This window comes from Sycon ciliatum, chromosome 1 (assembly GCF_964019385.1).
Source record: "Sycon ciliatum chromosome 1, ocSycCili1.1, whole genome shotgun sequence".
Classification (NCBI taxonomy): domain Eukaryota; kingdom Metazoa; phylum Porifera; class Calcarea; order Leucosolenida; family Sycettidae; genus Sycon; species Sycon ciliatum.
Window position 1 is genome coordinate 57,402,650 of NC_088643.1, and position 27,611 is coordinate 57,430,260.

The window sequence follows — 27,611 nt, forward strand, 5'->3', positions numbered from 1 at the left end:
TCAGCATTCCCGGTAGCATGAACTACTCAGTCTCACCTCTCAGCCTTCTATGTCAAGCTGTATTACTGTAAATCTTCTGTGTAACAGATCTCCAGGACACAATACTTTATCACCGAGGTACTATTCATGGGTTATCCAATGTCGAGTGACTGCAGCACTAGGATACACAGGGCCTGCAAACAAGTACTTGCTATCCAATCAGCAAAGAGAAAAGCATGTAATCTCCAGTTTCACATTCTATGTTTCCCCTATCGCGGCCCCTATTCTGTAGTGGGTTACTATGGCTATAGGGATTGTAGCACATTACTCTGGCCCTGATCTTTTTTTTGCGAAAAAAGGATATTACTAGTTCTTCAAGCCATACGATTCCTTTACCAATCGGTGCTTGGCCATGTCTGATTTCTGCAGCATGTGAAGTACACCGCTAGTGGAAACGGTGTGCCATCGCTCATGGAGATGCAGAACAACCAGCTGGTGCTCTTGAAGGCGTTCGACTTTGAGACACAGAAGCAGTACGTCCTCAACGTTCAAGTGACTGATGACGGAAGGCCACCACCAGCTCTGACCACTTCCATCAAGGTTGTCATCAACGTAGCTGGTGAGTGTTCCCAAGTGACACACACTTGCACGTCCAACTCCATGAGAGAGAGAGAGAGAGAGAGAGAGAGAGAGAGAGAGAGAGAGAGAGAGAGAGAGAGAGAGAGAGTAGCTTACTGAACAATCATGAGCAAAATGAACTCAAGTAATACTCGGACTGAAAGAACAAACAGAAGCACGAGGAACACAATCCTCCTTCTAGCTCCGTCAAAAGCACCAACAAAAGCAAAAAAACGGTGGAAACGGTGTGCCATCGCTCATGGAGATGCAGAACAACCAGCTGGTGCTCTTGAAGGCGTTCGACTTTGAGACACAGAAGCAGTACGTCCTCAACGTTCAAGTGACTGATGACGGAAGGCCACCACCAGCTCTGACCACTTCCATCAAGGTTGTCATCAACGTAGCTGGTGAGTGTTCCCAAGTGACACACACTTGCACGTCCAACTCCATGAGAGAGAGAGAGAGAGAGTAGCTTACTGAACAATCCTCCTTCTAGCTCCGTCAAAAGCACCAACAAAAGCAAAAAAACCGGAGTGCTAGAACCGAAAAGGGGAGCTGCGATGGAAGCCATGCAAAGCTCCAGCAGGTGCAATACAGATAAGTTCAAAGTGCATATGCACACGAGCTGAAATGTCACAGCCATGTACAATGCACTAATGCAATGAAAAACTTTTAAAAATTATGACTATATGTCCATCTACATCTGATTCAGGGAAATGCTCATTCTTGGTGGATGCTAACGTGTGGACCTTTTCTGTTTACTTGCAGACACCAATGACCTGCCAACGCAGATCAATCTGGTTTGTAAGAATGGCGCCCTGTTCCCTTTTGCCAACACAACCACTCGCCCGATGAGCTCACCATCGATGATGACCAAGAGCGCCAACATTACCGTTCCCGTGTGGCCGAGCAGAATCGTTACTCACCCTGGAATCCCCAACACCGCTGAAGACTGCTCCGTGATCACTTCAGGAATGACCATGCCAGGTGAGTTTTGCAATGGGGCACAGCCCACTGTTCTAGGCTGACCCGCATGCTAGCATTCGCGGCTCTTTATCTAGTTGATATCTTCAGGAATGACCATGCCAGGTCAGGTTTGCAGGGGCCCACAGCCCACTGTTCTAGACTGGCCGGCATGCTAGCATTCGCGGCTCTTTATCCTCTCCTTACTCCTGCTACTTTTATTAAGCATGCCAACATTGTCTATGCTCGCAAAGACAAGATATTGTAAGTTTAGAAAACTGCAGAGCTGTGCATGAGCAGCTATTGCTGTCGTTTGCTATCAATGTATGTGAGTTGCTGTGGAGTCGTGCATGTATAATTATGTACTTCAAAGTATGCATAATCATAATATGCGTGCATGCATGCCATGTGCCGCCGTGCAGGTTCGATCATCGGCGAGGTCTACCCCGAGGACCAGGACGCGCAGAAGTGGTACACGTTCATGCTGCTCGGCAAGGACGCGCAGTACTTCACGCTCTACCCGTACGGCAGCATGCTGATGAACAAGTACTCGCACTCCGCCCTCGTCCTGCTCAGGACCGACGTGGATATGTACAACATGACGCTGGGCAATCCCACCTACGACATCTACGTGGATGTGTACGACAACTACGGCCAGCAGCAAGTCGGCCACATTGTGCATATCAGAACGGAAGGTAGGAGAACACACATCACTCTTTTACAACCGGGTGCTTTAAAAATAAAAAAGGACACTGGGAATTTTCAGACTTCCTGGAAGTGGTCGTTAGTCATGCTAGCTAAGCAGTCTAAAAGCTGGGTGGAGCATGAATGAATGCACAATCGTCGGTTTTCTGCTGTGTGCAGCAATTGTGGAGTTGCACATTCGTTTTGCCACCTGCTTTACGTTTAGATAGGCGTGCACGTTCATAAGTATCGTGACTGTGTAGTCACTGTATGCATGTGCGTGTTGTTCTCTTCTTTGTGTGCAGATGCATGCGTTGCCAGTGCGTCGCAGTGCCTGCAGCAGGGCACGTGCATGCCGTCCATGACCCTTGGACAGGTCACCTGCGGCTGTCCGACGGGCAGCTTTGGAGACGGCCGCCTGACCAGCGTGGGAGGAACTGGATGCAAGGGTAGGTCTTCACTCAGGCTAGGCACCAGTGCACACAGTGCACACAGTGCACACAGTGCAGCGTTCCAGCACACGTACATGCACATGTAGTGCCCATGCCAGTGTCCAGATAACTCGAGGGGGCCCGGGGGGGGGGGGGGGGAGGGTCATTTTCCGGAGAGGTCAATCCCTACATGTATACAGTGAGAGGAGAATCATGAGAAGCTTTTCGTGATGGGCATGTGCAGAGTCTTGGCTGAGTGATGACTGAGTGATGACTTTCAAGCTAAAGGGCATGCAATATCTTTGTCAATAGCTGGTAAGTGAGGCCCAACACGGTACACTAAATGCTAACTATAGAATATTTATTTATTCCTGATGGCCACCCTGCTGTTCTTTCCTGTGCATAGCTTGCAAAGCCGGCGAGCTACCCGACGCGGCCGGCAACTGCCAGCAAGTGAACGAATGTGCCAGCAACCCGTGCAAGCAGGGCGTGTGCGTGGACGGCGTGTTCAGCTTTACTTGCACCTGCCCCAGTGGCTTCACCGGCACCTTGTGCGAGACCAACCTGGAAGGATGCGCTCTGAACAAGGGCGTCTGCCAGGTACTTAATTTATTAATCAGTGCTCATGAATTGCTTATCGAACACCTGTCTGCGCTCACATCACATCATCATCATGCATGCTGCAACTCTGAAATTCCTAAGAGGTGATCGGTGAGCAATGTGTGGATTACATGATAGGACACGGCCTGAGTTGCCTGCAATGTGTTGCAAGTTGATGACTCCCTGCTCTCTCTCTCTCTCTCTCTCTCTCTCTCTCTCTCTCTCTCTCTCTCTCTCTCTCTCTTGTTTGTGTTCGTTCCTCCTGCCCGTACGTCAACAGAACAATGGTGATTGTGTGGATACGAAGGGAGCACTGACATGCATGTGCAAGACCGGCTTCACCGGAGCACACTGTGAGTACTACACGGCCGCCTGCACCAGCTTCCCGAGCACGTGCGAGGACAAGAGCGCCAAGTTCTGCGCACTCACTCCTCACGTCGGCACCCTGGAGAGCACTCCACTGTAAGTACTGTTCACACTGTGCTGGTTGTGCTGCTGCTGCTGCTGCTGCCGGTGGCGGCGGCATGTGTTTGTGTGTGTTTGTGTGTGTGTGTGTGTGTGTGAGTGTGTGTGTGTGTGTGTGCATTAGTGTGTGTGCATTAGTGTGATACACATGCACAGAAATCTAAGATGGGAAGAGAGCAAGAGAACAAGCAGGAAACCAAGATAACGCAAAGAGAATGTGTGTAAGCACACACATCATGCATTGATTGTGTTTGTTTGTGCCTTGTCGCTGCTGTGCAGGTGCGTGACCAACACCGACATGATCCACGCCATTATCACTGGTGTTCCTGAGGGTCTAAGCACCAAGACTCAACAGTTTACTCACGTATGTTCTGGCTATCTGGATGAAATCCTCGCGAACGAAGCCTTCCCGCAGGATTTCAATGCCTACGCCACTGCTCAGCTGGGCCTTGGCTCACGCAAGCGCCGATCCACCCAGTACACCCAGCTAGCAATGAAGCCCTACCTCTCTCAGGTGATCAATATCACCGTCCTCAAGTCCGACACGATTCTGGTGTCGTTCTCTGTTCTTTCGGCCGCCCAGTCCTATCACCTGTCTCACATGACTACCATCTGCAAGAAGCTGGTCAGCTTCAAGGACGTCCACTGCGCCAATTTCAATGATTGCGTGCTGCTGCAGACGGTAAACTTTGGATGCAGCCCAGTACCATACGAGCAGCTGCTTGAAAATCAAAAGGAAATATTCGGTGAGTCCTGGTTAGGTCAATGATACTTTACATTTGTGAAATGCGTACATTCAAGTAATGGTTTAACAATGGTCATTTTTGTTTGGTTTTCAATCGTTACTCTTTGTGGATATTTAACAGTTGGTTTGTGCGGCTCAAAAATGCCACCATTCTATTTACCTACTTGAATGATGATTTATAAGAAGAAAAGAGGACCAAAATGAATGATGATTATATGAATTTTGAAAAAGTGTTAGCTCCGCCACTGTCCACTTGTGTGCCTGTGTTGTCTCCTTGTTCTGCACCGGCCACTCAAACTCATTACACACTTGTGTGCCTGTGTTGTCTGCCTGTCCTGTACCGGCCACTAGATGCTCTGCACTACATCCAGTCCTACTCTCCAGAGACAAAAGCAGCTCCTTGCATAGAGGGCAGGGCGGACTGCAATCCGGTGGAGCCGCCGCCAGAAGCTCAGGTTGAGTCGAGCAAGTCGCCGTTCTGGAAGACCACCACGGGAATTTCCATCATAGCCGTGTGTGCGGTTACAGTCCTTGTGGTGGCGATTATTGTCGTGTACTTCATGTCCGGAAAGCAGAAGATCAAGAGCCGCTATGAGGATCGCCGACTGATGGATGATGCTGACACTGTTTCGGTGAGCAAAGTGTTTTTAAAAGCTTTTAACCTGAATGGCCAAGCTCTACATTATACTGTGCTATTGCTGTACTTGATGCGCATGGATGTGAGAACATGGACACAGGTGTTGCACTTTGCCCCAGCCTGAATAGGTGGTAACTCACATTCCCTGTAGCCCTGTCATAGAGCAGTGATCAAATAGTAGGAACTGTCCTACAACACTGTTGAGAAGTATAACTACGTAGCCTACTTTGATCAAGCTGACGGCCTGTCTGTTTACCATGCGTGTTGTGTTGCAGACTCACTCCGGTGTCTCCGGCAACTACCCCAGCATACAGCAGAGCGGCCGCAACTTCCAGGGTGTGAAGAACCCGCTGTTCGAGGGCCAGGCAGCAGCCACCGAGACCAAAGAGAACGCCATGTACGATTCTGCAGGTGGTGACCTAGTCATGGATAATGCCATGTATGAAGCCGGCGATGGTCAAGAGCAGTTGTACGAGGAACTGCCAAACTGACAGAGAGAGAAAACAGGATAACTGAACTAGAGTGCACTACACAGCACCTGCTATCTCTCACATGGTCCTCAGTGCGGGCCAATCATGATCATCACTCCTGTTAAATTTGAACATTGAACTGCACACTTCTATTGTAGTACCCCATCATGTTAAACCACTGTGTGCACCGCCCGTGCGTGCGTGCAGCATACATGCGTGGGTGTTGTTCAGCAAAGATCAGTTGTCAGACTGCCATCCAAGCCGGCCGGATGCATTTTTCGGTGACCCATTTCCAGTACGTCGGCACGGCATCTAGATTAGACAGCTCGGCGACTTTAGGCAGTCTGTGTTATAATTTATTCTTTGTGCCGCATCCGTTTTTAGCGGGCTCAATACTATGTTTGTTATCAAATTTTCATTCTGAAGGCAGAATCTAATTGCATGCATTCTATTTTCAACTACCAGTTGGCATTTCCATCATCCATCGCTTAGGTCGAACCGTCCCGTAATTTACCCGCAGGATAGCTGGCGTCGTCATTAATAAGAAAATGCCTTGAATAGAATGCCCTAATGGTTGCTTTTCTCTTTCCCTCAAGGTGAGGAGGATGATGGTGTGCTGACTAGGGTGGGCGAATGATAGGTGGTATGACATGTCACAGACAATGCCTATAATTATGCCATTCAACGAATTACAGTCAACTCCACTTATAACAAACTCGCATATAGCAAATTTCGTGATATAGAGAACCATTGCCCATATCCCTGTTTGAGCCCATACAAAGCAGACCCTTTGTAGCCGACAGTTTTCGTTTATACAAACAAACTATGTGATAGGACCACATGTTACCCAAGTGCACTCATACATACATGGACCACATGATACCCAAGTGCACTCATACATACATGGACCACATGTCAGTCGTGGTGTGTTGCTTGTACAGTGTGAGTACACTTCTGTTATAAAGAACTTCACGGCTGTGAAGAGCAAATCAGTCTCCTACACAATGGTGTTCGTTATGATAGGAAATCGATTGCACATGCAGAACACTCACAGTAACCATGGTAGCCACTATACCTAGTCATGGTCTGATCACCAGGATTCTCGCCGGGCAAAATAGTAGGAGGGAGGTGGGGAAGGCGAAGCAAAGAGGCGGTCCAATCCCCGCACCCCCCCCCCCCTTTGGCTCGTGTACAGTTCTGCTGAATGAAATCCAATTGAGTGAGTCCAGTTAGCGTCCTGGCTATAAATAATATCTGTAAACACCCGGTCATACGTGTAGTGCAGCTGCAAAACGCCTGGCGTGTACTTGATTCATGCGATCGGATTTCACTGAGCAGTACATTCTTGTGCAATCATGCATATGTAGGTTGGTTCTCTTCATGTTATTGTGACCTATTTCATAGATGCTGGTTGCCTTGTTGCTCTCTCTCCCCTCTCCTCTCACCCAAGCCATTCTGCATAAGCGAAGCTGTGGACGCAGCATACTGCTGCTACACTGCAACGCGGGAATGCGTATAATAATAATAATAGTACTATACCCAGTACAGTAAAACCTGGTTTAAGTGACCACCCCACGGTGCAAGCAGAAGCAGTCGTTAAAGCCAGGTGGTCTTCAGAACCAGGTCCCACAGTGCGTGTGTGTGTAGAACTGTCCGTGCATGGAAAAACGGTCGTTAAGAGCAGGTGGTCGCTAAACCCAGAGGTTGCTTACACCAGGGTTTCCTGTACTATACCGGCTTTGCTAAGCACCCTGCATTGTATTGCTACATTACACCCTGCATTGTATTGCTACATTACACCCTGCATTGTATTGCTACATTACACCCTGCATTGTATTGCTACATTACACCCTGCATTGTATTGCTACATTACACCCTGCATTGTATTGCTACATTACACCCTGCATTGTATTGCTACATTACACCCTGCATTGTATTGCTACATTACACCCTGCATTGTATTGCTACATTACACCCTGCATTGTATTGCTACATTACACCCTGCATTGTATTGCTACATTACACCCTGCATTGTATTGCTACATTACACCCTGCATTGTATTGCTACATTACACCCTGCATTGTATTGCTACATCATATCAGTGAAAGGAGGTCTAGGACCCAGTCTGGTCTAATTGAGCACCCCAACAGACCGCCATAAAAGAGTATTCGCAGATGCATGGAGTTTGTTCAGGACCTGATCCAATAGTTATTAAAAATGCAAAGATCCTTGCATTGCAAAGAAATAAAACAACATCTGAACCTCTACTCACAGTGCAACAAAGAAGTCAAACTTTACTGACCGCAAGCCACACACATTCACAGCTTGCCACCTATGTTTACACAATTCAAATAAGAATCATTCAATGTTAACTTTTGAGTCATGAAACTCAACTTGCGAGTCATAAAATCTCAACTTGGCATAAGATATTTGTGCGGTGCAAAGATCATGGACAGGAGGAATGTGTGTGTGATGTCACGTTCATAGAAAGAAATGATGCGACCACAACTGAAATAGATACCTGAGCGTCTGAAGCCGAATGACTGGCATACTATGTGCGCTCACACTGTTGGGGATCCCATGGCGCAGTGCACAACTGCCGCGGCCTTATAACTAAAACTAATCAGGACGACGTTCCGGAAACCTAAGTATCGCTATTTAGAGCCAACCTAACGCTGAACTGACCGGCAAGCAGCTGCAAACTACCAGTGGCAAACCCATGTGAAGAAGAAGAGGACTTGCACCCAACAGGATCACAATGGTCAGTTGAGTTTTCTGGATCAGCACATGTGTTCTGTTCGTCTCCAGCTTCATGTGTCGAGGACTCCAGTGATGCAGAGGCGATCTTTTCAAACAGCTCTCGACACTACAGTGGAGACACCAACACGCATACAGGGCAGGCAGCCGTACTGAATGCTGATGCTAGCAATGTATTGAACGTGCAGTTCAGGTGGACATAAAAGCAAAGGGGGCTAATGTGCACATGGGTGCGCGTGCATACACCCCCCCCCCCACACACACACACGCACCCCTCCTCCCCTCCCCCCCCCCCCCCACACACACACACAGCCCCCCACCCACACATACGCACCCCTCCTCCCCTCCCCCCCCTCCCCCACACACACGCACCCCTCCTCCCCTCCCCCCCCCCCCACACACAGCCCCCCCCCCACCCACACATACGCACTCCCCTCCCCCCCCCACACACACACCCACATCCACACAGATAAATGCCAGCAAAAACTATCCTAGCATACCTCTTCCTTGCTTCGGGAGCTGAAAAACTGGAGATTCAATTCGAAGCGCTTGGACTCAGAAAGTTGCTTCAAGACCTTCATGACAGCTGGAAGATCCGCATCCAGTGATTCTAGACACTGGATCATAACGGGCCCACATATTGTGGGAGAAACAAAGACAGGAGTGGTGAGAGAGGGGGAGGGAGAGAGAGAGAGAGAGACATGTAGATAGATAGAGATAGATACGGAGATAGAGAGATGGAGGGAGAAAGAGAAGGCAATGGGGGACATTACATGGTTGTCTATAGCGGTTAGCTACACGTGGGATGTCGCTTGGAACGCTGCATTCTACACGCCCACTCCCCACTCTCATTGATGACATGAGCATCAACTGTATTGCCAGCTAGCAGCCATTCGCTATGAAGTGTTCTGTTCGAGGGGGGGGGGGGGAGGGGGGGGGGGGGGTGAGCCACATACAGATAGCACAGATGTATTTCGCTCAAATTCACCAGCAACTTCTCCCTAGGGAGCAACACGCAATTCCCCAAGAATCGCCGAAGTCGCACCAATCTCAACTTCTCCTTAGGGTCCCTTTAAAGAAGCCTCTTACAATCAGGTATTGCCTGTCGAACATTCATCTTGAGAAAATGCTTCAACACTGGACCAGTGCAGTGTTGGTAAGGAACTGTTGGATGTTTGTACTTCGAAGTATGTACACGATTGTACTCTTTCATGCAGTGCTTCGGTACTAAATGTATAAGTATACACCATGGTTGATGCAGCCGTACCTGATTCAGAGCAAGTATGGCTCCCTCCAAGATATCCGAGGATACCTCGCCGCGAAGAACCTCCACTCCAGAGCCGCCACCAGCCACCAGAAGTCTGTTGTTGAGTGAGACAAGGTATACACGACAGCCAAAATCCTCAGTGGACTGTCACCAAGAGTCCATAACCCCAAGAATGTGCAACTGGCGTCTGGCTTCTGTAGGCCCACTGCGCGGCGGAATTCCAACGTCACGTCATGCCGCTGAGGCACAGAGGCCAACACTTTGCATCCTGCGGTGCTTGGCACCAGGGAGTAGTACAAGCGCAACGAACGTGTACGTCATTTTTGATGTAATGTTGGAATTCCGCGCCGCGCGGATCCCCATGTACAGAGTTGCACACTCTTGGGGTTATGGACTCTTGCCGTGACTATTGTCTTGAAGCTGGAAGATACATGTGAAGTAACATGCTCTCCTACGCACTTCCAACGTGGCTAAATTCCAATGCCACAGCAGACCAAAAGCTAAGCATTGCTGTTGTGCTGTGTTGGTGAAATCCATTCATGGGTGTGCACACTGAACCGATGGCACTGTAATCGCGAGATCAAAACTTATTGGTCACAGCTTCAGGGCGTAGTGGAAAAAGTAGACCATCTTTTGGGATCAGCCAATCAGCCTACCTGTATCTCTCACTGCTGCTGCTTTTCTTCCAGATTTTGTTGAATTCCAGAGTTGTCCTGGGTAGTTTCACGTGAAGATCACGACCTCCTCCTGAGCTCGGCGCCAGAGCGGTGCCACCACTCGCAGGCTGTGCGCTGCATGAGTCGCCGTCGGCTGAGTCTGGATCTCCAGATGATGCACTAGCGGCAGCAGCAGTAGTAGTGGCAGCAGCACTGTCACACGCTGTATTCCAGGGCTGTGTTGGTCGAGATTGAATGCGGTCCTCGGGGCTAAGTGGTTGCAAGTGCGAGGCCTGGACGATCTCTCTGAATGAAAACACACACACACACACACACACACACACACACACACACACACACACACACACACACACAGTTATTCTCAATGTTCCTAAGTCTGAGGGACTGCAAAGGGAATCAAGTTACGCTTAATCCCACCTGCCGATGCGGCGGTACAGGGAGGCCCATGCCTCCCAAGTATGCTGGGTGTCCAACTAATCAGTCTCAGCCATCATAATCTACCCAGAATTCTCACCCGTACCAAATCATACACGATCATTGATCATCGATCTTGATGTCATGCATGTGAGCCAAACTGAGGAATATGTTCCGATCATTCTAAAGACCACTTCTCCTGGGCAACAGTGCCCCCCCCCCCGACCTATGCAACAAAAGTTACAAAAAGTCAAAAGATGGTCAAACGAGTTTACAAGTAATATCAGTTGAATCTTGTGTGGCCCCTGCCAATTATTGCAGCTGCTTCTTTTTCCCTTTTCTTTCACGACTAGTCATAGCTACGGTTGTATTCGATGTAAAAAGAGAAAAAGAAAACAATTCAGCACCATAGCCACAGCATTACAGGGGCGTTGTCGACACTCACTTGAACTCTTCATATGTGGCCACCTTCTGGTGAACTGCGCGGAACTTGGCATCGTTCTCTCTCGTATAGCGTTCGTCCTTTTCTTGCGCTCGCACGAAGTTCTTGCGTAGCTGCCTGAAGTCCACGTTTGATGTGTTGGCGGACGACATTTCGCAACATTGGATAATCGCCACGGCGTGCTCTCACTGGACAAGAGACTGCACCGATTGTTTCGCGGTCAGCAATGTTTTCGTTTTATGTTGATCTTCTGTAGCCCCAATTGCCAACCACTTCACCATGAATCATGACATGATACGGCACGGGCACAACTAGCTCCAGCCGATCGATGGCATTGAGAAGGGGACGATGGTCCGCTGATCAATGAATGAAGCCTTGTATTGGGCTTGGCCTTAGTTATGTGATTTAGTGAAGTCAGTGCAGATCTACCGCGGCAGGACCATTATGTGCTAGTATCACTGTCACTACTGTCTATCATCAATCATTCCAGCCAGGTTGCCCAAACGACATGTACGGGGCGCTGTCCATGGCAACATCACCATGGAAATTTGGAACGGTTGTGTCTTCGAACTCGTTGTGACCAGGCCAGGGTTGTGCCGCGTGTTCTGCTTCCTATCCTGGGCCGGCTGTAGAGTGTAGTCTTCCACTACACTTCGTACAATCAGAATGGTCAATCATGTAGTTCCAGGCATGCAAGCTAGAAGCGTGTGAATGACTGACATCTACTGACTCAGACTGACAGTCAGTGCATGATTGTGTAGTAAGAGTTAGCAGATACCACACTGTTGTGTAGGGTGCGAAATGAGAGGAAGTGTGAATGGGTTGTGTCTGGTTGTGCACCAGTAAACGGTGTTGGAAGTAAGTTTGTTGTCCGCGCGCTGTAGCTGAAGCCCTGTAGTGTAGGGGAACACCGAACGCAGCTGCCTGAGATAGCGGGTGAGGATCCCTGGGCGGCGAGTCGCGCCCTTCACACTGCCAGCGATGGACAGTACCGATGGCGAGCCCAGAAGCCAGGAGACAAATGAGCAGCATGGTGAAGATGAGGAATCTCAATCTCAATCTCAGACCGCTGATGGGAGCGCGAGCAGGATAGTGGATGACTCCTTACAACTACCTGAACCGGGCTCACCTTCTCAAGGCCGAAGAAAAAGCCTCAAGGACGCCGCCAACATTCTCAAACGAGAAGCTCTCAAACAGTTCCTGCAGGAAAATGAGGGTGAGAACTATTCCTCGACGCCCCCCCCCCCCTCATTACACTTGGGAATAATAACAAGAGCCATTCACTCGCATACCCGTACATGTAACGGTAAATTATTGATTTGCATGAACATGAACAGCATAACGTCTGCTGTGAAGCCCGCTGTAATTGGACGGGCTGCCTTGGCAACTGTTCAAGTAGCACCATCTATCCAGTAACTGATGGCTGCCATGCCGGTATCCAGCCATAGAGCGGGAGTGCACCCTCTGATACAGTACTAGCCAGTACAGCGACATACATTCACACCGTTGTGTTGGCAGGACTGATTCTGAACGCGAGCGATTCTGAACTACAGTCCTGGCCAAAGAAATCCGACCTGATGAACGTAATAGTGCCAGGGGATGCGCGGCCCCGCTTGTAGTCCCACACACAACACTTGTTTTTTACATCTACAAGTGCAACCTTGTCATAGCAGCTACATGTCACGGTGTAGCATGGAGGAAATGATGTTTATCTCCTTGGGAAGTTCCTGACACAATACCATACTTATTGTCAGAATAGTCGTGCAAATGAAATGACACAGTCAACTACAGCGCAATGCGTATTGCGTATGCAGCGGGGTGATTTGATGTAGAGATGACGCTACCACTGCATTCGTCATAAATACATTGTACGTGACTTACACGCAATGTAGCTAGATGCATTCAAGAAGGGTGCCGAGCAGCAACATTCCACCTTGTACAGGGTATTTTGCTCATCGCCCACCACATATAACTGCGCTCTCCGGCCAACCTCGACACGTTGCTACCGCACACCATGAGCAAAGCGACACATCCGCAGTTCCTTCATCCAGCTGTTTCGAGTATGAAACTCTCGTCAGTGAAGGTAGATGTTTTTGTAGAATGGCTAATAGATGGTGAACATCGCTCTTTTGGAGCAAAATGGGAAGCATAAGTGCGCGTCTTAGCCAGGCGCAAAGGCTAGGGTTAAGCAAAGGAACAATGTGCAAAAATACTGTGGTAAATGGAACGGGGAAAACAGTATGCCAGGTGTGAATTCAATAGATAGCACGGCATAGCAATTAGCAACGCAAGAGGCCCCTGGGGCATGCACTCGGTCCACTCACCGCACCTGTCGTCGTTACTTCACAGGCATTCTTCAGTTTCCCTGACACTCCCATTGCTTGGCAATGCAGTGGCAGTGTGGAAGCTATGGCAGCTTATCTTTCAGTGTAGTACATTGGTGGGAAAAGGGAAGTCATGTTTCATGCCACTGAGCTAGGCGTTTGCCTTTTTTTGCATTTTTCCCACCACGCAGAGCTATGTTCCGTACTCCACTCCCAGGTCTACAACACCTCAGTTATACCTATACGAGATAATACTTGAAAGTACATGTAGTTCACCACCATCGCCCCGGTTCATGTCTGTATGCTTCTCCTGCTGCACTTCATGTCTGTATGCTTCTCCTGCTGCACTTCATGCTAGCCACTCACATGTATATACCGGTTCGGTATTCTTTGGTAAAAGAAATTCACGGTTCGTGTTACACTCAGCAGTAAGACTGAGTTTTCCGCTTCCGTAGGAAGTTAGGAATGCCACCAGTCCACCCTCATAGGATCGAAGGGAGCAGATGCAGCACCGGAAGCGGTGGGAGGTGAGTAGATCACACCCACTACAAAAATGGTCAAAGACCGAAAATCCCATTCATTGTATCCATGTTTCCCTCGTTCCAGGCCACGAGTAATAAACTGTGGGCCACAGCATGGATGGAAAATCCTTCCGCGTCCAGGTGGGACTTGAACCTGGTACTCTCTGTTTCTCAGTCATGGTCCCTAGACCATCCCATCAATACAGTCATGTACATGATCGTAGCCTGTGCCAACACCACTGGCACTGCCGGTATCACTCCCTGCATGCCATAGTCCCCACTACCGCTGCCACCATCAGTATTCCATTATGCCCCCCCCCCCCCCCCTCCTGCAGTTGGTGGGAAACAAAAATTGATGTTGACTCGATAAAGACAATTTTTACTTTACTTTTAGACATGAAGTGACCACTGGCATGGCACTAGTACTACTAGTACTACTAGTACTGATCAGTCAGGAACTGATACTGATAGTGATACTGATAACGACATGAAGGGCAAATGCATCACCATGGCTACGCCGACTCTGACAGAACTCAAGTACACAAGTGGAGCTAAACAACACAGAGTGAACAGAGTGTGACAAATGAAGGCCCTACAACTGCACAACGTCAAAAGTACACGTCCACGAACGAGGTGTACTACAGTGCGTTTTTTTATAATAGACTTTGAAATCCTTGAGAACGTACTCAAGGCCACTTTTGAGAAAATGTCATGCGAGTTGCGTCACGAAAATCTGCGCGCGAAATTCGAAAACCAGGTGTGACTCGTGGCATTTCGCCATTTTGTTCAGAGTGTCCTTCGAGCTCCTCGTGGCCGGAGGAATCATTTTGTTGCTGACTGCTCTAGCTCTGTGGCCCTATTTTGCTTTTTCTCGAATGTCTTTTCGTTCGTGGCAACTTATTCTCTCGACATGCCACATATAACAAAGCGCGAACGGGCCATGGTAGAATCTTCATGGTGGTGTCTGTTTTACAATTTTTGCGAAGACGAGGAGAACAGTGGCTGGGCATCGAATTGGTCCCAAGTATTCCATTCGTCATGCTGCTGTTGCGTGTGGCGTCAGCATTTCCACCATGAACAGATGTACCAGGGATGCTGACGGCGAAAATCAGCGTGCTGCGTTGGCCTTGTCTGTCTCCAGTGATGAAGGTAACGAGAGTGACAATCCCCAATGTGAGACTCGTGCCATAAAACCACTCAACCCTGACGGATTTGCTTTGGACTGTATGTAAAGAAGTAATTTACGGATTCTATGCTACGAAGGAGCACCCAACACTGGACAAAGTTCCTGCTCGCTGCATAGAAAGCATCGACGATTTTCCAGACATGAGCAAAACTAGCTCTTGGAAAATGTTGCGTTCCATGGGATTCCAGTGTGGCAAGACCAGAGGTATCACACACATGATGATGGAACGGCACGGGATTGTGTCCTGGCGGCATCGCTACCTGTGAGACATAGATACCTGGATGACACGTGGGTCAATGCGCATCACACAGTTACTAGGAGGTGGTCCGACAATGGTGACAGGAGTGTATAGGCAAGCAACCAAATGAAGCACCATCAGGTAAAGGCAAGCGCTTTATTGTTCTGCATACTGGTGGACGGGACGGATTCGTGAAAAACTGCGCCGATGTGTTCGTGACTGGAGACCGACGAGGCCGACGCCAACGATGATATACGTCGTCGGCTGTCCTAGCACATCTGTTCACTGTGTAATACTGCCGTCACAAGTGCAACACAAAACACGGAATTATTGCAATCGGGCCGTTTCGACGCTCGCTGGTCTTCTACTATTCGCAGATGTTGAACCAGACACAACTGTGACCTATTTGCATTGTGTGTTTGTGTGTGTGTGTGTGTGTGTGTTTGTAAAACCGCTCATGTATTGCTTCCTTTTAGTCTCTTTATGGGTGCTGTGTGAATTGCCCTTGTGATTTGTTGTGGTGTTTGAATTTTCACTGCATTCTTTCAGTGATCGAGGGAAGTTTCCTACATGCATGCTGGAATGTTTTGTTTTATTGAGCTAATTGCAATACAGCATTTGAATTATTCAGTACAGTTTGCCACAGTAAGTCGTGAAAAACCACGACTCACTGGTTTCCTACAAAGGTTAGGACAACTGCAGACAGCAGTGCACAACTGCACAGTCATGTACGTGTACATGTGTCATATCGGCCTCGGCAGCTGACGGGTTCTCCCGGGCTGTACGACGAACTAACTACTCTGCCGGTACTAGTTTACATGTTGGGTGAACGTGTTCCCCTCATGAGCGCGCGTTTGTACGGCAGTTGTCTTTTGTATCTACTTGTCACTTTTATCAATGCATGGGCCGCGGGATGTTGTATCTGCTAACTGTCTTATCGTATACGCTTGCTGTTTAGTTAATTCATAAATAATACGCATTTCTCCTTGTCTTCTCCCATTGGTCAATTCTGCATAGCAACAAGCTCTCTATGGTCTGATTGGTTGGGTTTTCCCGCCTTTGCTACTCCTTTGTGTAACTCGATCCTTTTTGTTCTCGATATAACCCCTGCTGCTTCTGATGAAAAGTACCAACCTTCCTTCGATCTTCACTCTTGAATCGAGCTGGAATCATAGTGACTCTCAACCTTATTCGAATGACCAAGGTGAGCGTGTGTGGCTGAATGGATACTTGGATCAACTATATTGGTTGATGACCTGTGGGGTTACTACGGCAATGCGAATGTATATGTTGTAGCCTTGAGATCGGTATTGTGTATGTCCGGCACGACATATTTGGTGCTGTGACCAGGATCCAAGTTCTATTCTTCTGTATGCGATTGCTTACAGATGCCTCCGACAACTGTCAGCGTCGACAACATGATGAAGGCCGCCGAACGCGGAGCAGCAGCCCTGGAAGCCCTTGGGGAGCATGAGCAAGCGCGCCATCTCCGCCGAGTCCCGCAACATTTGGGTCCGTTGCTTCGGCACGCCAACGACCTCCAAGCACTGGGGATGACGCCGGCCGAACGGTCGGCAAAGAAGGGTCGGAAATGGAAAGAGCGAAAAGGTCGTCGTGCTGCCGAGGCGACTAAGGAGAAAGTGGGGGGTGCGTCCGCATCCTCCGCGACCTCCTCGGTCTCCTCGGTGCCGGCGAGCCCCAAGAGAACTGAGGGAAATTCCGACTCTTCTTCATCCGCCGGTGCAGCTCCGAGGGCGGATTCCAAGGGCGCGACTGCGTCCGAAGAATCTGCCGAACTCGGAGTGGAGCGTCAGCGGCAGCGGGAAGAGGCACACGAAACTCGTCAAGCACAGGCGGCCGGGTGGTCTGCCGAGCTCGACGAGCAGATGAAGGAACTTGAACAAGAACTGCTCATGGATGATTTGTGAACATTTTCAATTTCGATCTTCAATAAACAAGACCGGATGGTCGTTGGTATCGAAATTCTTGTGTTCTGAGTGATCTGGTGATCGGTTTCTTGCATGCTACAGACTTGACGGGGTGATGGAATGTTGGGGTGGATAATTATCATAATGGTTGTATGTTGTCTAAAAGCCGAACAGATCGAATGATTTGACGGCCGGGCAGCAGACAATGATCGTAATGTAGAGCGATTGCTCTTTGTTGAAGGCAGAGTTGCCTATTTTGGAGAGGATGTGGCTAGGCGAGAGTGTTGACAGAACTGCCAACACTCTCGCGCATGCGGGTTGAACTGGCGCGCGGACTGGTGATCGGTTGATCACCGTATCGTACTACAGATTTGTAGTTTGATGATGAGCTATATGAGGAGGGTTGAACTGGCGCGGACTAGGACTAGGACTGGTGATCGGTTGAACACCATACCGTACTACAGACCAGTTTGACCATGATTTTTGCTGACCCGTACGCGAATGGTGTGATCCGATGACGACTGTAGTACATACGAACGTATGCACTGTGCAGTACTTGTGACCTGAACAGCTCTCATTGGTCGGAGGACTACCGTACGAAGTAGCAAGTGGGGAATATAAGACGCCACTGGGCAAGGAAAAGGTATCACAGTCTTGCGATTGCAAAAGACAAAGATATCCTGTTGAGAGCGAACGCACTCGATTTTCTGATTATCATGGCTCACAATCAGGCTCCGGATGCAGCAGCGAACGCTGCTGTAGGGGGTGCCAATGGTGGGGCGATGGTGGTACGGCCGGCAGTGATGCCTGAAGCATATGATGGCGTGGGGGATTGGGTGGAGTACTTGCAGTACTTCAACCAATGTGCTCGTGTGAACGAGTGGAATGACGTGCAAAAGGCTCAATACTTAGCCGTACGGCTAAGAGGGGCTGCACAAAAATTTGTTGCGACTGTACCTGAAGCCCGCCGAGTGGAGTGGCCTCAGGTCGTAGAGGACTTGTCGAGGAGGTTTGCACCACCAGAGACAGCCCGCCAATATAAGTCGCAATTTAGAACGCGAAGGCGCAAGCCTGAGGAAGACGTCAGTCGATTGGCTGACGACTTGCGTAGTCTTGTACACAGGGCTTACCCGACCATGGGTGGAGACGTACAAGAAGAGTTGGTGCGGGATCAGCTCATTGATTCCATGACTCCTGACAGGTTGCGATTGCGCTTACAGGAAAATGCACCACGAACGGTGCAGGAAACGATCGAGATGGCTAACCATCTGGAGAGGGTGTGGGGGAACGAGGGCACGCACGGCCGAATGGACGATGCGTATGGCGTACCACGTCAATTGGTGACGGCTGCGGTTGCACCGTCAGAGCTCCCTACGTTGGAGTCGTTGGCAAAGTTGGTGGAGAAGCTTAGTGATCAGGTGGACAGGATTGCCCACCCTCCTAGGCCGAACCAACAATTCAGGAGAGGGGACCAAGTGGACAGAGTTGACCACTATAGGCCTGAACAATCGAGGGGTTTGACTTGCTGGTTCTGTGGCCGAATGGGACACAGAAGAGCTGACTGTCCAGACTTGATGAAACCCGGAAGGGAGTACCAATCTCGCCGACCGGCGGGAAACGGGCATTGATCGAGACGGCGGGCCGCGTCTGCGATCAAGAAACTGTGCTGGGTCCAGAAACTGAGGCGATTGTCTCGGATGCTCTAGAGAATGACTCTGAAGTGGTCGCTGCCTTGAGCAGGGCAGCAGAAAGCCACGGAGGTATGATGATTGAGGGAAGGATTAATGGGCTGCCAGTAGAGTTACTGGTAGATACGGGTTCCTCAGTAAGTCTAATTTCTGAGACCCTCTCGCAGCAGTTGGGCTACATGTTGGGCGACCTGGAACCACCAGAGAAGTCGACTGGCTTCTGCGGTGCGGATGGTCAGAGGTTGCATGTGTGTGGCACGGTCGCTGCATGTTTGGCAATACAGGATGCTATTTGTGTCCATGAGATGAAGGTGATTCGAGGGTTGCGGTATCATTGCCTGATTGGGAGGGATGTACTATCGCAGATACCTTGCGAGATCACGTCGAATGATGGAAAATTGAACTTCAAGGCTGATAAGGCTGAAGTTTCAACGGTGGGAACATCACAACGCTGCCATAATCTTCGATTGAAGAATAGGGTAGTTATACCTCCATACTGTGAGATGACGGTGGCTGCCGTTATCGAGAACAAGGAGGATGTTCCTTCATGTGGCATCACCGAACCAGACGGCTGTCTGATCGATGGTGGGGATGTTTTGTTGGCACGAGCGGTTGTTTGTCCAACAGATGAGGGTGTACCCGTTCGGGTATTGAACTGCTCAGAGGAGTCAGTATCTTTAGGAAGAGGTGCCCGAGTGGGACAGCTGCTACCTATTTCAGCCGTGATGAGTGTCATGGGCGAAGACGAGGATGATTGCGATCATATAGGAATGGAATCCACGGGGGATTCGGGAAGTTCCGAAGACTTATGGTCGGCGCTCAACATTGGACTAGAAGGTCCTGTGAGTGGGAAGTCTGTGTCGGGGGATGACGAGCTGCAGCTCGGTTATGAACCTGGTGAGGGCACAGCGGAGGCGAACCGGGAGACGTCTCGTGTTCAGCCTGGTGGGCAAGGGTCAATTGGGAATGAGGAATTGGCACGCTTGCGTGATCTCGTCTGTCGCTACCGGAGGGTATTCGCGATGAACTCTGCTGAATTGGGTCGCACGACTGTGCAACACCACAACATTAACACCAAGGGAAGAAGTCCTATCTTCCAGGCTCCTAGGCGATTGCCTTGGAATTCAAGGGAAGCCACCCGTGAACTAGTGAAGGGCATGAAGGAACAAGGGGTAGTAGAGGATTCTACTAGTCCTTGGTCTTCGCCAATAGTGCTGGTTAAGAAGAAGGATGGCTCAACTCGATTTTGCGTTGATTATCGCAAATTGAATGCCGTTACGGAGCGGGATCCATATCCTCTCCCACGGATTGATGATACGTTGGACGCGCTGAGTGGCGCGAAGTACTTTTCCACCTTGGATTTGTGTTCCGGCTATCATCAGCTGCCTATGGCAGAAGAAGACAAGGAGAAAACGGGTTTCTCCACTCCAGATGGGCACTACCAGTTTACAGTCATGCCGTTCGGTGTGTGTAACGGTCCAAGCTCGTTCCAGAGACTTATGAGTGTTGTCTTGCGTGGGTTACAGTGGCAGATTTGCCTCGTGTACCTCGATGATGTGATTGTGTTTGCAAAGACTTTTGATGAACACTTAGAGCGGCTCGAGGCGGTGTTTGAACGGCTATTGGACGCAGGGTTGCGTCTAAAACCATCCAAATGCTTCTTGCTGCGTACGAGGGTGGATTTTCTGGGCCATGTGGTCTCGGAAGAGGGTGTGAGCACTGATGAGGCAAAGACTCACCGCGTGGCTACGTGGGAGCACCCTACGAATGTAGCGGAAATTCGGGCATTTTTGGGGTTCTGTGGCTACTATCGAAGGTTCGTACCGAACTTCTCGGATGTTGCTAAACCCCTCACTCAGTTGACTAAACAAGGCCATGCGTTCGTATGGACCGAGGAGTGTGAAGAGGCATTTGCTACGTTGAAGAGTCGGTTGACTTCTTCACCAACCCTGGCATATCCACAATATGGACCTGATGCCCCGAGGTTCATTCTGGATGTTGACGCCAGTGGTACGGGATTGGGTGCTGTTTTGTCACAGCAAGATGAGAAGGGGGTCGAACGACCCATTGCCTTTGCTAGTCGATTGACATCTGCATCGGAACGCAGGTACGCTTCTACCAAAAGCGAATTGCTGGGTGTAGTTTGGGCGTTTAATCACTTCAGGTGTTACCTGCTCGGCAAGCGCTTCTTGGTCCGCTCGGACCACAAAGCATTGCAGCATTTGGACAACTTCAAAGAACCAGCGCCGATTGTCGCCAGGTGGTTGGAGTTCCTAAGTCAATTCGAGTATGATCTGCAATATCGAAAGGGCAAGGCTCATTCGAACGCAGATGGCTTGTCCAGACAGAAGACCAAACCTGTGATGAATGTTACAGAAGTGGCTCCTACCGTTCCTGGACCCTTGGTTCAGCGAAGGGACTGGACATATGGGACCTGGGCGATTGCCCAGCAAGCTGATCCTGACCTCAGGCAGCTTTTTGAGTGGCTAATGGATGACGGCGAGTCGGCTGACTTGACCGGAATCAGTCCGACTTTGAGGAAGTACTGGCGGGGACGCCAGCATCTTTCTGTGAAGGGCGGAGTGATTGGAAGGGAATGGGTTGAGCCTGAGATTTCAGCGCCCAGCCGTTTTCAGATTTTGATCCCAGTTGATCTGCGGACTGAAATCTTGAAGGAGTATCACGATTTCCTTGGTCATGTGGGTATGAAGCGGACGATTGCCCAGCTTCGCACTCGGTTCTATTGGCATGGAATGAGTCGTGACGTTGAAGATTGGATCGGCACGTGCACGTCATGTTGTCGACGCTCCCGACCGGTTGGTCGAGGACAAGGGGCACCCTTACAGGTGTCCTGGGCGGGGTATCCCTTCGAACGTGTGGCTATGGATTTGATTCCAGGACTGCCTGAGACTTCAGGTGGAAATCGGCACATTTTGGTCGTTGTGGACTACTTCACGAAGTGGGTAGAGGCGTATCCGTTGAAACGGATGGATGCAGCGACTGTTGCATCGGTATTTGTGAGCGAATTCGTGTCCAGATTTGGAGCACCGGATAGCTTGCATACGGATCAAGGTGCAAACTTTGATTCGAAACTGTTCAAGAACGTTTGCGGCTTGCTTGGTATCAAGAAAACGCGGACAACGGCTTACCATCCGTCGGGTGACGGATTGGTAGAGAGGTTTAACCAGACGTTAGAGCGATTGCTCTCACACTATGTTCAGAGAGACCAGCGTGATTGGGATGTCCAATTACCCGCAGCATTAATGGCGTATCGGGCTACCACCCAAGCCAGCACAGGGTACACGCCGGCGTATCTCCTCTTCGGCAGAGAGTTCTGTCTCCCGCAAGATGTTGCGTATGGCTTACCGCCAGCTGAACAGTTGGATGAACCTACGTATGTGCGTCAATTGCGGTCCCGTTTGGCGGATGTGCACACGATTGTGAGGCACAAGCTCGGTGCAGTGCATCGACATCAGGCGCATCTCTATGATCATAGGGCTGTGTCGGTGGAATTCGCGGAAGGAAGTCTGGTATGGCTCTTGGTACCCGCTGTTCCGGTTGGAACCAGCACCAAGTTGGCGAAATTGTGGAAGGGACCGTTCAAGGTTTTGAACCGGTTGTCTGATGTTGTGTATCGCGTCCGTGATATGGGATCAGACTCGGCTACATGCCAAGTTGTGCACGTGAACCGCTTGAAGAAGTGTCGTGTACGCCCAACACATCTCGCTACGGTTGTACGCGAGGAAGCGTTGAACTCATCTCCGACAAGGAACCCGATCAGAACTGCGTCACCACAACCGAGCTCCTACACGCCTGATACCACAGACTTGTTGTATGCGGAAAGAGCAGGTGGCCGTGACGAGCAGTTTGAAGGAGTAGAGCTACTTCCCATTGATGCTGCAGTAGCACCGGCTGATGTCAACCGTCCAGTTCAAGGAGTACCGTTGCCTCCCGCTAACGCTGCAGTAGCACCGGCTGGTGTCAACCGTCCAGTTCGAAGAAGGAGACCACCCAACGACTGGAGTACGGCTAAGGATTGCGGGACGCAATCTCCCAGAAGGCCGGGGAGATGTCATATCGGCCTCGGCAGCTGACGGGTTCTCCCGGGCTGTACGACGAACTTCCCCGGGTTGTACGACGAACTAACTACTCTGCCGGTACTAGTTTACATGTTGGGTGAACGTGTTCCCCTCATGAGCGCGCGTTTGTACGGCAGTTGTCTTTTGTATCTACTTGTCACTTTTATCAATGCATGGGCCGCGGGATGTTGTATCTGCTAACTGTCTTATCGTATACGCTTGCTGTTTAGTTAATTCATAAATAATACGCATTTCTCCTTGTCTTCTCCCATTGGTCAATTCTGCATAGCAACAAGCTCTCTATGGTCTGATTGGTTGGGTTTTCCCGCCTTTGCTACTCCTTTGTGTAACTCAATCCTTTTTGTTCTCGATATAACCCCTGCTGCTTCTGATGAAAAGTACCAACCTTCCTTCGATCTTCACTCTTGAATCGAGCTGGAATCATAGTGACTCTCAACCTTATTCGAATGACCAAGGTGAGCGTGTGTGGCTGAATGGATACTTGGATCAACTATATTGGTTGATGACCTGTGGGGTTACTACGGCAATGCGAATGTATATGTTGTAGCCTTGAGATCGGTATTGTGTATGTCCGGCACGACACATGCATGTGCTGTACCAAAAAAGAAGAGAAAAAAAGAATCAGGATGAACTGTACTGGATTCGAACTCTGGCGGACACCATGCACGTGATGAGCTTTCCTGGCTAAAACTTTCGTTTTAAAATCAAAATCCACTGAAAACCATTTAAAACCGGATTTTCAGCCCAAACCCGTCCGAATATCTAACTTTGACAATTATTATTATTCCGATTCCCAAACTTAATTTTCTTCGATCCAAGACCCACACAAACGCAGCTGTGAAGAAAAAATTTCAAATTTGGAATGAGAACAAACTAAAAAATCAAAATCGACAAATGTCTGTTTTAAAAAAACGCACTGTAGTGGCAGTGCTAGCCAAAGAAATCCGACCCACGTTCTGTAGCCACGGCTCATGTAATACGGCTCTGTACGGGGCCCAGGCCAAACGCGTAAACGCCACGTTACGCCAGACCATGTGACTTGTGAGTGAAAAGAAAAGTCCAAATGCGCGTTGTCATAGTTTTGTGCTGTCATGATCCTGTGCAGTGGCCGATCCCGACAGTGCGGACGGCATCGCGGTTGGGTCAGAGGTCGCTCCAGAGCTCAGCAACGAGGATGAGCGATCGGAACGGACTGATGCCGAAGAGCCGCAGGGTGACGGCACTGCAGCTCAAGATAACAGCGTGGGCACGGACGATAATGCAGCTGCTGCCGGCGACGCAGCAGTGACGGAACCACCGCAATCTGCGGAGACCACTGGCGACATCGATACGACTCTGGCTGTCGGAGGGTCGGAAGTGGTGGAAAAGACAGGTTCCGCTGAATCTGGTGAAGGTCAGAAAAGTGACGTTGATGCTCGTGGCACAAGTACCGCGGCTTCTGCACCTGCTGTGCCTGACAAGAAACCAGCTGTGGATGGTAAGAAAGTGCTTGACGAATCATGAACATTAGCTAGCTTTCCACATCTTCGTCGTTTGTGTCTGACCGGGAAATGGCATGGCTTGTCTAAGCAAGTCGTGGAACAATGGTCATTGTGTTTAGGGCCCAATGCTTGGACTATCTGTATTCCTTTTTAGCACGAGAGGGATATTTTCTGCTGAAAACGGCATCAGTCAGTGAATGACAACTGAACCGATACTAACACTGCGCAAAGTATAAAGACAGTGTATCGGTGTAACTGCCTAGCGGCCGCAGAAGATAAGCAAAGAGCCGTCTAGGTTAATGTCCCAGCATAATGCGACATACAGCCCCTTAAATTTTGCATTTGTGAAGAAAGCAAGGCTGCTGATAACCACTGGCACTGGTAACGCTGCATGGGGAAATGACCGCTACCAACTATTACTTATGATAACCAGCAGCACACCCATGCAGCTGTAGACTGTACAGGTGCAGGAGTTGTCCGCCTGTTCCGGCCCCGTAGCCCCGGCCCCGTAGCCCCGGCCCCGTAGCCCCGGCCCCGTAGCCCCGTAGGCATACATATACTATCAGCCTGGAGTACTGGGAAGCTGCATAGCAGCATTGAGCAGCTCATTGTCTTTGCTGGTGCACATGTACATGACTGTGCCTCATGTTCAGCTGATGACGAGTCGGACAGCGACATGGAGGGACCGCCAAAACACAAACTGACCGACGACTTTTTCTACGAGGAGCCACCGACGATGTCGACGGCGACGGTGTCCGAGTCTGCTCCAGTTGATCTGGTGCAACTCCAGTATCCTTACATTTAGGTTGTTACGATTGTCGTGACTATGTCCTGGCGTTATGTCATGGTTACGCCATGGTTGCTGGATTTCCACGTCCAGTATGTATACGGATGTTAGGACATTATTGTCGTGCCATCGAAGCCATTTAGTGTACTCTTCTCTTGATGTATGATACATCAACTCGTATAGACAGTCAGTTGGGAACAATCAAATGTTGGCAATTACATGTATAATAGTATAGAGCATGGTGTTGTAGGTACATGCAACCAGGTGGTCTGCATAGGGTGAGCTGGTCCACCCTATGCATGAGTCGATTGTCCTGTTTTCAGCCTTGACGCGCATGAGTCACTCTATGCAGGCTAGGCTCATAATATCAGCCTCAGTGAACCTCTGATGACCTAAACAGTAAACACACAGAGATTCCCCAATGCATGCATGCCGTACTGTGGTGTTGATTAGCCTTCAGTACTGGCAAGCTAAACACGGTCAAACATGCCCTTGTGAACGAGTGGTCAGGAAGCTTTGCATTCGTGCTGAAAGGCACTGCTTGCGTGTTGAGATCACCATTAAGACCAGTGCTTGTGGACAAAGCATGCTATCAGTGGCCCTTGACTATTTGTGTCACGTCACATAGCCACTCATTCGGCTTTGAGTGCACGAAGCGCTCCAACCTGCAGGCACTGGACAAGGACACGGTCGTGTTTGTGTCGGGCAACGTCGTCGAGATCTTCAACGTGCACACCCACCAGCAGACCTACATACGCAGCTCCACTGGCCGTGGTATCGGTGCCATTGCGGTAAGATATTCACCCGCTGTGCTGCCAGTACAGATGCTCTGAATGCTGCGAACGATGTGACTGTTGCATGGGCAAAGGGCCGACTGAGGGCAAGGTTGGTAAATGATATTGTGGATAATTTGCATAGTGGCGAAGTGAAGACTAGAGAGTTTGAAATTTGAGGAGGACTCCTCTCAGTGTGCTCTGGTGGCATGTTGTAAACATGAAATTTTCTTACAAAAAATGCAAGTTCATCAATAAATCTCTGCCTCCAAACTGTGTGGGCATATCGGTCCTGCAGGTTCACCCATCACACAAGTACTTCGCCGTGGCCGAGAAGGGAGACTGTCCGCCGATCAACATCTACCAGTGGCCGTCGCTGAAGCTGTTCCGGATCCTACGCAACGGCACGGTGGCTGCCTACGCACACGTGACCTTCTCGCCGATGACGGTGGTGAATGAGGAGACTGAGGACGGGGAGAACGAGAGCGGCGGTGGCGGTGGTGGCGACAAGCTGGCATCGGTGGGTTCAGCGCCGGATTACATGCTGACCGTGTGGGACTGGAAAACGGAGAGCGTGATCCTGCGCTGCAAGGCGTTCGCGCAGGAGGTGTACCGCGTCTCGTTCGCCACCGAAATCGAAGGCCAGCTGACGACCAGTGGCATGGGTCATATTCGGTGAGTGCTGTTTTCGATTCACCCTGGTAACCCTGTGATAACAGTGATGAACGAAGCAGCTAACACATTGTCACAGCCGCGGTGTGTGCATAGACTTACTGGAGCAGTGACATGCATGGTGGGGATTGCTGAAGAGCAGGAATGCCTGTCTAATGCATGTTCCATAAGCTTTCTCATCTCCACTATGTATATAGGTGAAGTGTATTGTCGTGAAGCAAGCAACACTCTTCTAAATGCTCTGCTAAACATCTGGACCTTTGAAGAACAATTTTCACACCACTTCTATCGTTTGTTACAGATTCTGGAAGATGGCTAAGACCTTCACTGGCTTGAAACTTCAGGGTGAAATTGGCCGATTCGGAAGAACAGAGATCAGTGACATTTGTGGTGAGTGCTCAAAGCTGTGTGTTTTATGATGGGTATGATTGTACTGTTTATGACCCTGCCGACTAGGCATGGTCACGCCCAGTAAACATTTACTCTTTTCTTTGTACGCTTGGAAGTGCAGGCTGCTTTTGCTGCCCTGGGTCACCTGTATACGGTCACCACAAAACAGTGTCACAAGCTTCCGCACAACAACATCACCAAACATTACCTGCTCACGACTAGAAATGCATACGAGAAGATCAATGCGGAGCCGAGACGCATCGCCGAGAGCCGGAACTAGGAGTCCGTTTTTTTTGGTTTTTTTTACAAAATAGCCACAAACCATCATGGTGCAAACGCCGGCAAAAATGCACGGGGATACACATAGGGATAG

The 27,611-nt window shown here is 49.7% G+C and overlaps 5 protein-coding genes across 6 annotated transcripts in view; 4 read left to right on the forward strand and 1 right to left on the reverse strand.

The window, feature by feature from the left end:
* LOC135804523 (protocadherin Fat 4-like) overlaps positions 1-732 on the forward strand; it is a 13,964-nt gene extending 13,232 nt beyond the window's left edge. Inside the window, exon 18 of the mRNA XM_065318409.1 lies at positions 409-732. Coding sequence (XP_065174481.1) covers positions 409-717 — 309 coding nt within the window. The 3' untranslated portion in view covers positions 718-732. The remainder of the gene's footprint in view (positions 1-408) is intronic.
* Positions 733-815: 83 nt separating this feature from the next.
* LOC135804524 (uncharacterized) lies at positions 816-6,155 on the forward strand. 2 transcript variants are annotated; one of them, XM_065318410.1, is made up of 9 exons: positions 816-1,004; positions 1,366-1,584; positions 1,983-2,255; positions 2,550-2,693; positions 3,082-3,275; positions 3,556-3,737; positions 4,020-4,486; positions 4,837-5,117; positions 5,398-6,155. In XM_065318410.1, the coding sequence occupies exons 1-9, from the start codon at positions 857-859 to the stop codon at positions 5,611-5,613; spliced, it is 2,124 nt and encodes a 707-aa protein (XP_065174482.1). In that variant the 5' UTR covers positions 816-856; the 3' UTR covers positions 5,614-6,155. The 2 variants fall into 2 exon arrangements, with proteins under 2 accessions (XP_065174482.1, XP_065174485.1); XM_065318413.1 differs by lacking the exons at positions 816-1,004; positions 1,366-1,584 and adding an exon at positions 1,666-1,686.
* A 1,603-nt stretch (positions 6,156-7,758) lies between these two features.
* Positions 7,759-11,518, reverse strand: LOC135804525 (coiled-coil domain-containing protein 103-like). Its single transcript, XM_065318414.1, has 5 exons — positions 11,154-11,518; positions 10,274-10,579; positions 9,618-9,711; positions 8,851-8,967; positions 7,759-8,459 (listed from the first exon to the last, which is right to left on the reverse strand). The coding sequence occupies exons 1-5, from the start codon at positions 11,300-11,302 to the stop codon at positions 8,238-8,240; spliced, it is 888 nt and encodes a 295-aa protein (XP_065174486.1). The 5' UTR covers positions 11,303-11,518; the 3' UTR covers positions 7,759-8,237.
* Positions 11,519-11,934: 416 nt separating this feature from the next.
* LOC135804526 (cilia- and flagella-associated protein 44-like) overlaps positions 11,935-27,611 on the forward strand; it is a 40,091-nt gene continuing 24,414 nt past the window's right edge. Inside the window, exons 1-6 of the mRNA XM_065318415.1 lie at positions 11,935-12,366; positions 24,241-24,612; positions 25,270-25,405; positions 26,032-26,194; positions 26,475-26,851; positions 27,150-27,238. Of these exons, the coding sequence (XP_065174487.1) occupies positions 12,132-12,366; positions 24,241-24,612; positions 25,270-25,405; positions 26,032-26,194; positions 26,475-26,851; positions 27,150-27,238 (1,372 nt within the window). The 5' untranslated portion in view covers positions 11,935-12,131. The remainder of the gene's footprint in view (positions 12,367-24,240; positions 24,613-25,269; positions 25,406-26,031; positions 26,195-26,474; positions 26,852-27,149; positions 27,239-27,611) is intronic.
* Positions 14,854-17,417, forward strand: LOC135804527 (uncharacterized). Its single transcript, XM_065318416.1, has 2 exons — positions 14,854-16,623; positions 16,808-17,417. The coding sequence occupies exons 1-2, from the start codon at positions 16,615-16,617 to the stop codon at positions 17,345-17,347; spliced, it is 549 nt and encodes a 182-aa protein (XP_065174488.1). The 5' UTR covers positions 14,854-16,614; the 3' UTR covers positions 17,348-17,417.